Here is an 11,004-nt window from a genome sequence, read left to right as displayed (position 1 = left end):
TGGTTAGGGAATCAGCTTGATGGAATTAATGAAATAATATTTTGAAATAAAAAATATGTTTGTATTTAATCTCATATTTTATGGCATAAAATAGTAATGTTGGATAATCATAATGGTTGATGTTTGGTGCCAAAATCAATGTCTGTTTCACCTCCACTTTTGTGACATCCATTCAGAAACACAAAGTTCCACCCTCTGAGTCACATGAATGGCTCTAGTACAGTATTCTCATTAGGTCTTTCTTTCTTACTATCTTTCTGTGTATTCTTCATCATGTCAGGTTTTTGTACAGTGTTGAAGGGTTTCCTGTCACTGTGGGCACCAGGGCACAGTAGTATATTGCAGCATCTGCCACTTCAGTTTTGGAGATCTCCAGGATCAGATGTTTTTTGTCCTTTTGTGCTTCAGCAACGTAACGGTCCTTCTGCTGTGGAACCGAACCTTCAAAAGCTTGCAAGAGAAATTCAGGGCCAGTGTTGGGATACTGTCTGTACCACTGAAAATTCTGTATGTTACCACTGTAGTTGCATGAAAGAGTCACCTTTTCTCCTTCAAAAGCATGATTTTCAGTAGAGAGTTGTGTTATTGCATTTGCAAAAACACTCTCTGGGAAAATATAAACAACAGAAGATCAATAATAATAGTGCACCTTCAGTAAATGTATCTGTTAGCAAATATAAATATATTAACAAATGTAAATATCAAATTTACATACCTGTTAGAAATGCCAAAACATTAAGGTAAAACAAAATCATTATGACTGGGGGAGATCAAGTGCAAAATGAGATTTGGAGAAACACAGAACTGCCTTCTGCTGTACCCATTCTCATCAAGCTCCACCCAAAGGACTGTGGGACCCTGTGTTGATCCTTAGAAATAAATAGTGAATACAGATATTTCCCACAACAAAAGTATGAAGAAATTGTAACATGCAATTTAAAAAGTCCTAAAAAAATGTAAGTGTATTACAAACAACTGCAGTCTTAAATTATTATTTTGTATGTTATTAGCACTTAATTTGTTATTTGCCTAGAAAGTGTGGTAACATGGTTTTCCAAGTAAAAACATCGTAAGATTCACTTGCCGCTCCCAAACCTCCATGTTGATAAATTCTAATAAAGAAGCTTGGTTAGGGAATCAGCTTGATGGAATTAATGAAATAATATGTTTGAAAAAAATATGTTTGTATGAGTTAATCTCATCCATATTATGGCATAAAATAGTAAGTGTGAGGACAATCATAATGGTTGATGTATTGAATGCCAAAATCAAGATGTCTGTTTCACCTCCACTTTTGTGACATCCATTCAGAAACACAAAGTTCCACCCTCTGAGTCACATGAATGGCTCTAGTACAGTATTTCCTTGTCCTAGTGTCTCTTTTAGAGTCTCTTTAGTAGGTATTTATGTTATTTTAGGTAGGTAGGTTAGTTATGTTTTTCTTTTGCAACTTTTGCTAATAGATGAAAAAAGCATCAGTATTGCCACTAGATTTACAAGTAGCGGTCTAATCACAAGAAATACATGATACGAGAAATCTATATGTTTGCTACAGCAAACTTCAGAGCATTTAGACATGCGCATTTCTTTTTACCTGAAACCCACAATTTAAAACAGCTTGACCTTCTGCTGAGCTTTCCGGTTATGTACATTTTGTGGTTGCAGCATTACAGTAAAGACAGTCATACAGAGGTTTAATTCACTATTTAGTGTAATTCATCAGGTTCATTTAGTTGTTTTCCCCTAAATTTCAGATCAAATGTTACAACAATTGATGATTCAAATGATCTGTAATCCGAGAGAACACTGCCATCTGCTGTACATTTCATGCTGTTGCTTTACTAGTTACTAATTACAGTAGCTATTTAGGGACTAGTAGTCTGACTGATGTAGAAGGTGTATTTGATTTTAGATACTGTTGATTTTATACAGTTTATGTCAGTGCTATGAAACCCAAGCATCACTGGAAAAACATGAAATAATGCTATCATGTGTCTGCAGTAATTAATTTGAATCAATCAGCTGAGAGAACAATGTAATTATTGACAGTACAGCATATTTTGTGGGACATTTGAAAGGTTCTTTATTGACATTACTGTTTCCATAAAGAAAAAGTAACATCTATGGAAACTTTCCATCATACAGAAGGTTAGTGGATAAAATTAGTTTGATATTCTTGCCATGTAGAAAAAGTTGGTTCTTTGAAAAACTGTTCAATAAAAGTTTTTTGGGGGAAACCCAAAAATGTTTTTCTCATTAGGTCTTTCTTTCTTACTATCTTTCTGTGTATTCTTCATCATGTCAGGTTTTTGTACAGTGTTGAAGGATTTCCTGTTACTGTGGGCACCAGGGCACAGTAGTATATTGCAGCATCTGTCACTTCAGTTTTGGAGATCTCCAGGATCAGATGTTCTTTGCCTTTTTGTGCTTCAGCAACATAACGGTCCTCCTGCCGTGGAACCGAACTTTGAAAAGCTTGCAAGAGAAATTCAGGGGCAGTGTTGGGATATTGTTTGTACCACTGCCAACTCTTTATGTTACTTCCACTGTAGTTGCATGAAAGAGTCACCTTTTCTCCTTCAAAAGCATGATTTACAGGAGAGAGTTGTGTTATTTCATTTGCAGAAACACTCTCTGGGAAAATAAAAACAACAGAAGATCAGTAATAGTGCACCTTCAGTAAATGTATCTGTTTGTTAATATATTCTTATAGAGGTATATAGTCTACTAGCAAATATAAATATACTAACAAATGTAAATAATGAATTTACATACCTGTTAGAAATGCCAAAACATTAAGGTAAAACAAAATCATTATGACTGGGGGAGATCAAGTGCAAAATGAGATTTGGAGAAACACAGAACTGCCTTCTGCTGTACCCATTCTCATCAAGCTCCACCCAAAGGACTGTGGGACTCTATGTTGATTCTTAGAAATGAATAGTGGATACAGATATTTCCCACAACAAAAGTATGAAGAAATTGTCTGTCATTGTAACATGTAATTTAAAAAATCCTAAAAAGAAATGTAACTGTATTATGCATTTTGTTTCATATATTTATAGTTAATTACAAACAACTCATTAAAAAGAAAAGTCATACACATATCTTAAATATGTTATAAGTGCTTCTGTAAACTGTGAAGTGTGTAGACACACTACCTGCTTAATTTATAAAAGAGAAATGTTATTGATATAATTTATTAGCACTTAATTTGTTATATGTAAGATTTTAGAATCAAGAGAATATTTCATCTCCAAAAGAGAGGAGGAAAATGTTTAACTGTCACTTGAAAGGCCTTCATTCTATATTGTAAGTTTTCTGTGACTGTGGTCACCATTGCACAGCAGTACACAGCTGAATATTTCCAAGTAAGGTATAACATCGTAAGATTCACTTGTTGGGTATCTTCATCAACTTTGCCTAGAAAGTGTGGTAACATGGTTGAAGTTGCCGCTCCCAAACCTCCATGTTGATAAATTCTAATAAAGAAGCTTGGTTAGGGAATCAGCTTGATGGGAGTCATGAAATACATTACATTTGATAAGATTTCTACTCAATTTAAAATGATTTATATTAATTTAGAGGAATTAAAAATATGTTTGTATGAGTTAATCTCATCCATATTATGGCATAAAATAGTAAGTGTGAGGACAATCATAATGGTTGATGTATTGGATGCCAAAATCAAGATGTCTGTTTCACTTCCACTTTTGTGACATCCATTCAGAAACACAAAGTTCCACCCTCTGAGTCACATGAATGGCTCTAGTACAGTATTTCCTTGTCCTAGTGTCTCTTTTAGAGTCTCTTTAGTAGGTATTTATGTTATTTTAGGTAGGTAGGTTAGTTATGTTTTTCTTTTGCAGCTTTTGCTAATAGATGAAAAAAGCATCAGTATTGCCACTAGATTTACAAGTAGCGGTCTAATCACAAGAAATACATGATACGAGAAATCTATATGTTTGCTACAGCAAACTTCAGTATATTTAGACATGTACATTTCTTTTTACCTGAAGCCCACAATTTAAAACAGCTTGACCTTCTGCTGAGCTATGTACATGCTATGTACATTTTGTGGTTGCAGCATTACAGTAAAGACAGCCATATACAGGTTTAATTTACTATTTAGTGTAATTCATCAGGTTCATTTAGTTGTTTTCACCTAAACTTCAAATCAAATGTTACAACAATTGATGATTCGAATGATCTGTAATCCGAGTGAACACTGCCATCTGCTGTACATTTCATGCTGTTACTTTACTGGTTACTAATTCGTTTGTACAGTAGCTATTTAGGGACTAGTAGTCTGACTGATGTGGAAGGTGTATTTGATTTTAGATACTGTTGATTTTATACAGTTTATGTCAGTGCTATGAAACCCAAGCATCACTGGAAAAACATGAAATAATGCTATTGTGTGTCTGCAGTAATTAATTTGAATCAATCAGCTGAGAGAACAATGTAATTATTGACAGTACAGCATATTTTCTGGGACATTTGAAAGGTTCTTTATTGACATTACTGTTTCCATAAAGAAAAAGTAACATCTATGGAAACTTTCCATCATACAGAAGGTTAGTGGATAAAATTTGTTTGATATTCTTGCCATGTAGAAAAAGTTGGTTCTTTGAAAAACTGTTCAATAAAAGTTTTTTGGGGGAAACCCAAAAATGTTTTTCTCATTAGGTCTTTCTTTCTTACTATCTTTCTGTGTATATTTCATCATGTCAGGTTTTTGTACAGTGTTGAAGGGTTTCCTGTCACTGTGGGCACCAGGGCACAGTAGTATATTGCAGCATCTGCCACTTCAGTTTTGGAGATCTCCAGGATCATATGTTCTTTGCCCTTTTGTACTTCAGCAACATAACGGTCCTTCTGCTGTGGAACCAAACTTTGAAAAGCTTGAAAGAGAAGTTCAGGGGCAGTGTTGGGATGCTGCTTGTACCACAGAAAACTCTGTATGTTACTTCCACTGTACTTGCATGAAAGAGTCACCTTTTCACCTTGAAAAGCATGATTTTCAGTAGAGAGTTGTGTTATTACATTCGCAGAAATACTCTCTGGGAAAATATAAACAACAGAAGATCAATAATAATAGTGCACCTTCAGTAAATGTATCTGTTTGTTAATATATTTTTATAGGTGTTTATAGTCTGAGAAAATATAGATATATTAACAAATGCAAATTTACATACCTGCTAGAAGTGCCAAAATGTTAAGGTAAAACAAAATCATTATGACTGGGGGAGATCATCTGTAAAATAAAATTTGGAGAAACAGGACTGCCTTCTGCTGTACCCATTCTCATCAAGCTCCACCCAAAGGACTGTGGGATCCTCTGTTGATTCTTAGAAATTATTAGAGATATTTCCCACCAGTGAAATCTGAGGAAATTGAACTGTTACAGTTATGTCATAAGCTTTTTGAAATCAAAAGAATCTCCAAAATAGAGAAAAATGTTTTAATTGTGATACAGTGAAGGCCTTAAATTTTCCAGGATTTTTCTCAACCTAGGTCTTTATTGGGAGCCAATGGGCTGAAGATCCAAATCGCAGATTCAGTGCAATTACAATTCAGTGCAGTTGGGCTCTACATGATCCCAATCGAGGAATAAGGGTCTTATTTAGCAAAACGATCCGTCATTTTCTATACAAAAATAAAAATGTTCACTTCTTAACCACAAATGCTTGTCTTGTACCAGCCCAACTTTATGCATTAAGTAATCTCATTGAAAAGGTCACAGGTGGTTAGTTCTTCGTCTGTGTACTTTGTTTCAAAAAGGTAGGGTAGGGCAAAAAACTCCATCTCATTTTCTCCTCCAACTTCAAAATCATCCAACATTGTTGTTTTACCTTTTTTTGTAAAGGGCGTTTGACTTTCTTTGCACGTTCGCTTCGTAAACACTGGGTCTGTATTTTTGCGTGACCTTTGCAACATGATTACATAATGTGCGAGGTCGAGCCAGTGCAAGACAAGCATTTGTGGTTAAAAAGTATATGCATTTTTTTTTTTTTTTGGAAATTACAGATCGTATCACTACATAAGACTCTTATTCTTTGTCTGGGATCATGTAGAGCCCTTTGAAGCTGCATTGAAACTGCAGTTTAGACCTTAACCCTGTTGGCATGAACATGACATTAACATCTTGGATGACATGGAGGCGAGTGAATTATCAGGAAATATTGATTCTGGAAGAAAAACACAATGAATACATGTTAGTGAAATGTATATGCTCGATGCTGCAAATTTCAGAGCGTGTAGAAATACACATTTGTTTTCATCGGAAAACCGCTTAAGCAAAGTTTAAAACTGCATGACCTTTGCTGAGCATTCCAGTGATGTTTATTTAGTGGTTGCAGCCTTATGCAAATATATTATTAAAGTATATAATACAATAAAGACAGAGATATATAGAGGTTGATTTTGCTACTTAATGGAGTTCGTCAGTTACATAGTTTGGTTGTTTGGTTTCCCCCTTCTTTTTGTACAGTGTTTTGGGGTTTCCTGTCACTGTGGGCTTCAGGGCACAGTAGTACATCGCAGAGTCTGATACTGAAGCAGAGGAGATCTCCAGATACACACGGTTCTTCTCCTTATTTAATTCAGCAGACACTCCAGGTATTGGAGGGTCAGCTGGCTGCTGAAGATCGGATTCACTAACCAGAAACAAAAACTCTAGTTTGGAGCTGCTGTATTGACGATACCACAGGAGAGAATCACTGGCGTAAGACCCATCATAATTGCAGGCCAAAGTAATGGAGTGACCATTGATACCAAGCTCAGATGGGGAGAGGGGAGTTATTTCTTCTCCACTTGCATCACCTGAAACAGACAGAGCATTGCAGTTTAATAGCCATTCATCACAATTATTAATGTCTTTATTAATTATTAATGACTTTATTTTGGAATGGTTACTCAAATGATTCCATACAAATGTCAAATATCTTACCTGAGAAGAAAAGAATGAACCAGGGACTCAATAGAAACATCATGGATCATCACAAGCAGCTCAAACTTTGTAACTCGCAGACTGGCTGATGTGACTCTGACTTTTTTTTTGCATAGTTAAATCTTCTGTAAATTGAGTGAACACTGCCGTCTACTGTACATTTTATGCAATTACTTTACTGATAATTTTGCATTACTAATTGGAGCAGCTGTTTACAGACAAGTAGTTTGACTGATGCGGACAGTATATTGAATTTAGATTATGTTGATTCTGTTTTATACCCGTCATTTGAGTTTATACAAGATGAAACCCATACATCATCACTGTTAATCTGCTGATCTGACAGGGCTACAGTGTCTACTGAGACATATGCCACCATGTGGTTGCAATAATGAGTTTACATCAATCAGATGTTAAAGAACAAGGTTATCATTCATAAAACAGCATATTTTGTTGGACTTTTTGATTATCTTGGAGGTTTGCAATATGGTTTATATTAAATAAATGTATTGGGTTACTTCACTGAACCACCGAATCCACAATTTTGTTCTTTGTCCTCTCAACTTTTCATTATAAAAATCTTTATGAAAAAAATAAGATCATTTATATAAAATGAAACACAAAAGGGTATTTCACATGGAATACTTGGGAATATGCCTGTGATCGGACATGCTATACATGCTATACTATGTTGTTTAAAATAATTGAACGCAGTCAAAAATGTGGTTTAAATTTGTAAAAGACTTGATTCATCACACTGCATAAGATTTTATCTTTCCTTTATACATTCATATGAATTTGAAATAAAATCTTGCCCAAAAACTCATGCCTATTCATTTTCAGATTTAATTTGGTCATATTTGTGTTGAAATATCCAATATTTTTACATTATTTATAGCTATTTTAAAAAAATAATAATTTCTTATTTATGAAAGATCTTCAGCATGTTCTTTTAATTTTAAATTACTTGTTCAATCTGTAAGCAGAAAACATGAGGCTATTACAAAAGAATGTCGTTTTTTTTTTTCACTTCAGAGAGGTTTTTGTACAGTGTTGATGTGTTTCCTGTCACTGTGGGCTCCAGGGCACAGTAATACATTGCAGAGTCTGACACTTCAGCTGAGGTGATCTTCAGATCCACTTGCTTGTCTTTCATACTCATTTTCCCATCCATTTCTGGGATGCGGGGCTCTGCATATTTTACATGTTTTGCAGATGACTCCATGACAAGGAGCACAAATTCAGGTTTGGATCCAGGATACTGTCGATACCAATGTAGACTGTTTGCACTTCCTTCATATTTGCATGAGAGCATGACAGGCTGCTTTTCAGTGACATGAATGTTGTTCTGCAGTGGTCTTATTGTCTGTGCATATGTGTCTGCGTAGAACAAAAAGCTGTCCATTAGAGAGAACAACAAGATGTTGAAGCAAATGATGAAATACATTTATACATTCTACATTATAATGTAAATGTGAAAAATGTAAATTAATTACTATGAACTGGCATACAAGCTTGATAATACAATTAATTACAATTCCATCTTTAAACAAAGATATATAGTACTGTATGTCACTTACATTCTGTTAATGAAATCACAAGAACACAGCACAGAATCATCTTTGCACCACAAACAGTGAATGAAAACTGCTCACAGATGTGAATTTTTGTGAGATTCACCCAAAAGCTCCACCCATTGCTTGCAGTGTATAAATGAAAACACTCAGACATATCACATTATCAGTGTATCAGATTTAGTTTGAAATATTATTTCAAACTAAACTAAACCAAACTAATTTTTTTTGAATGTTTGAATGTTTTCCTTCCACCAAAAACTTCTGTTTTTGTTAGAAATAGAAATATAAGAAACAAAAATATTTGTTTGTTTTTGTGTAATTGAAATATATACAAAATTATATAGCATAATGTTTATAAAAATGTTATAAAATTTGAGTAAAACAGACCAAAATCATTATTATGGAATCATAATTTTTTAAAAAATATTACTATTACATGTAATTTAATTTTTTGTACAGTGTTATTGTGTTTCCTTTTGTTTGTTTGTCTGTCAAACTGATTGTTTTTGTCTCGGATTCTGGTTGAAAAAATTCTGGTTGATCCAGGATATTGTCGATACCACTGTAAACTACGTGCTTGGGTATCATATTCACACGATAGAATGACTGGCTGTCTCTCAGTGGCATGTTCTGTGGTCTGCAATGGTGCTATTGATCGGGCAAAAGATTTACAAATAGAGCATGAAAAAACATCAGGAAAAAAAATACAAATCCATTATCTGCAGTATGAAGATAAATAGTATTTTTTTTTATAAATGTATGAGAATTTATATAACATTTTAAATAAAGTAATTAAACTGAATTAAACCTACTCACCCTGTATGGCTAAAATTACAAGTAGGTAAAAAAGAGAACTCATTTTTGCACTGCTGAGGAACAGACTGGAGTCAAATAAGAGGTAAATGCCTCCATCTTGATTATCTTAAAGCTCCACCCACATTATCTCTGTGTGATTTTGATTACATAAAATGTCATACACTTTTAGAAAAAAAGGATGCATATTTATATGTATCCACCTTAATTTTCTTGTAAGAGTGGGCGCAGCCATTCGTAAATTTTATGATTCTGGCTTCTGATCTCATCTGTGTCCAGCTATTTTTAGCTGTACAAAACAGCTTGTTTTGCTTCTTGATATTGCAAATTGGTGTCTTACCATATTACTTTAATGTACTACCTTAATTATGAAAACACTAGTTTGTAGTGCAAGCAGTTTTACCTTTTACTGCACATTGTTATTCTTCTTGTTGTTTTCTACAGCGGCTAATGAACCGGAGGTCTCACCGATAAGCTTACTTCCATGTTGAAGACCTTAGGCAATAATATGTACCTTCACTGTATTAATACTTTTGAAAGAATACTATGCCAGTAAGGACTTTTGTATGTGTTTTTTGTGAGTGTACATGCAAAAATCCATTTTGACTGTTAATATGTAGATTTTCATGAGAAAAGGTAGAGTCTGGTAGATTTATCATCGTTACATTAACAACTTTTTGCCAAACTTGAGTGGGTAATGTACAAGTTTTTAGGTCACAGATTAGTTTATGCTTTAATAATGATTGATATATCAATATTTTGGTATTTATGCTCCATGACCATCTCTGAAATGCAGTAATGAGAGGAAAAATAAAAGCTTTCATCGTTGTGAAAAATTAGGACTAAAATGTGTCAAAATGTAGACTGTACTAGTCCAAATTGTTAAAGTGGTTTACAAAAATACATGTCTTAAAATTCTGGTTTTACACATTTTAATATTCTGTTTTCTTGAAGTCAGTTGGCTCCCAAATGCTTGATCAAAATGCTGAAATGCAAACATGCATAATCATCCACTGAGTACAGACAGTGAATACAGATTGCAACTTCTATTTAAAGTGTGTGATTTTAGTACAGTGTATGTGTTGTTTCCTGTCACTGTGGGCTGCAGGGCACAGTAGTACAGAGCAGAATCATTTAAGGCAGTGCCATTGATCTCCAGATCCACACGATTTTTCTCCTCATTTAATGTAGCGGATATTCCAGGAATTGGAGGAACAGCTGGTTGCTTAAATGCAGCTTCATTAACTAGATACAGGAAGTCTGGTCTGGATCCCGGGTACTGACGATACCAGTGGAGAGCATTTGTACCAGATGACCCATTGTAATTGCAGGACAGGGTGATTGGTTTACCTTCTGAGACAAATACATGAAGAGAGACTGGTGTTATTCCCTCACTAGAGGCATCACCTAAGAGAAACAGAGGGGGAAAAACAACGGGAATAATGAATAAACATGAACAGAACTACAGTAAAGTATGTTATATTGTTTTGTTTTTAGTCATGTTTGTTTGATTAATTGCATGTATGTATCTTACCTGTTAAAAGGGAAATAAGCCACAGACTGAAAAAGAACAGCATTACTGACAATGAATAGATGAGCAACTGTTTGAAACTTCTGCTTGCCGGAAGGAATCACCTTGTATCTCCTTCCCTTACTGCATGT

The 11,004-nt window shown here is 34.5% G+C and overlaps 2 gene segments (V, D, J or C); both read right to left on the bottom strand.

The window, feature by feature from the left end:
- Positions 1 to 4,725: 4,725 nt before the first annotated feature.
- LOC127157789 (T cell receptor alpha variable 16-like) lies at positions 4,726 to 7,030 on the bottom strand. The segment is given in 3 exon segments: positions 4,726 to 4,894; positions 6,492 to 6,825; positions 6,953 to 7,030. Coding segments are annotated over 3 exon segments (546 nt in total).
- Positions 7,031 to 7,915: 885 nt separating this feature from the next.
- LOC127157788 (T cell receptor alpha variable 14/delta variable 4-like) lies at positions 7,916 to 10,919 on the bottom strand. The segment is given in 4 exon segments: positions 7,916 to 7,928; positions 8,002 to 8,213; positions 10,415 to 10,749; positions 10,877 to 10,919. Coding segments are annotated over 4 exon segments (603 nt in total).
- Between the last annotated feature and the right edge of the window lie 85 nt (positions 10,920 to 11,004).

Source organism: Labeo rohita, unplaced genomic scaffold (genome assembly GCF_022985175.1).
Source record: "Labeo rohita strain BAU-BD-2019 unplaced genomic scaffold, IGBB_LRoh.1.0 scaffold_120, whole genome shotgun sequence".
NCBI lineage: Eukaryota > Metazoa > Chordata > Actinopteri > Cypriniformes > Cyprinidae > Labeo > Labeo rohita.
The sequence above is the reverse complement of the archived record's forward strand: the minus strand, read 5'-3'. Positions and strand labels throughout refer to the sequence as shown.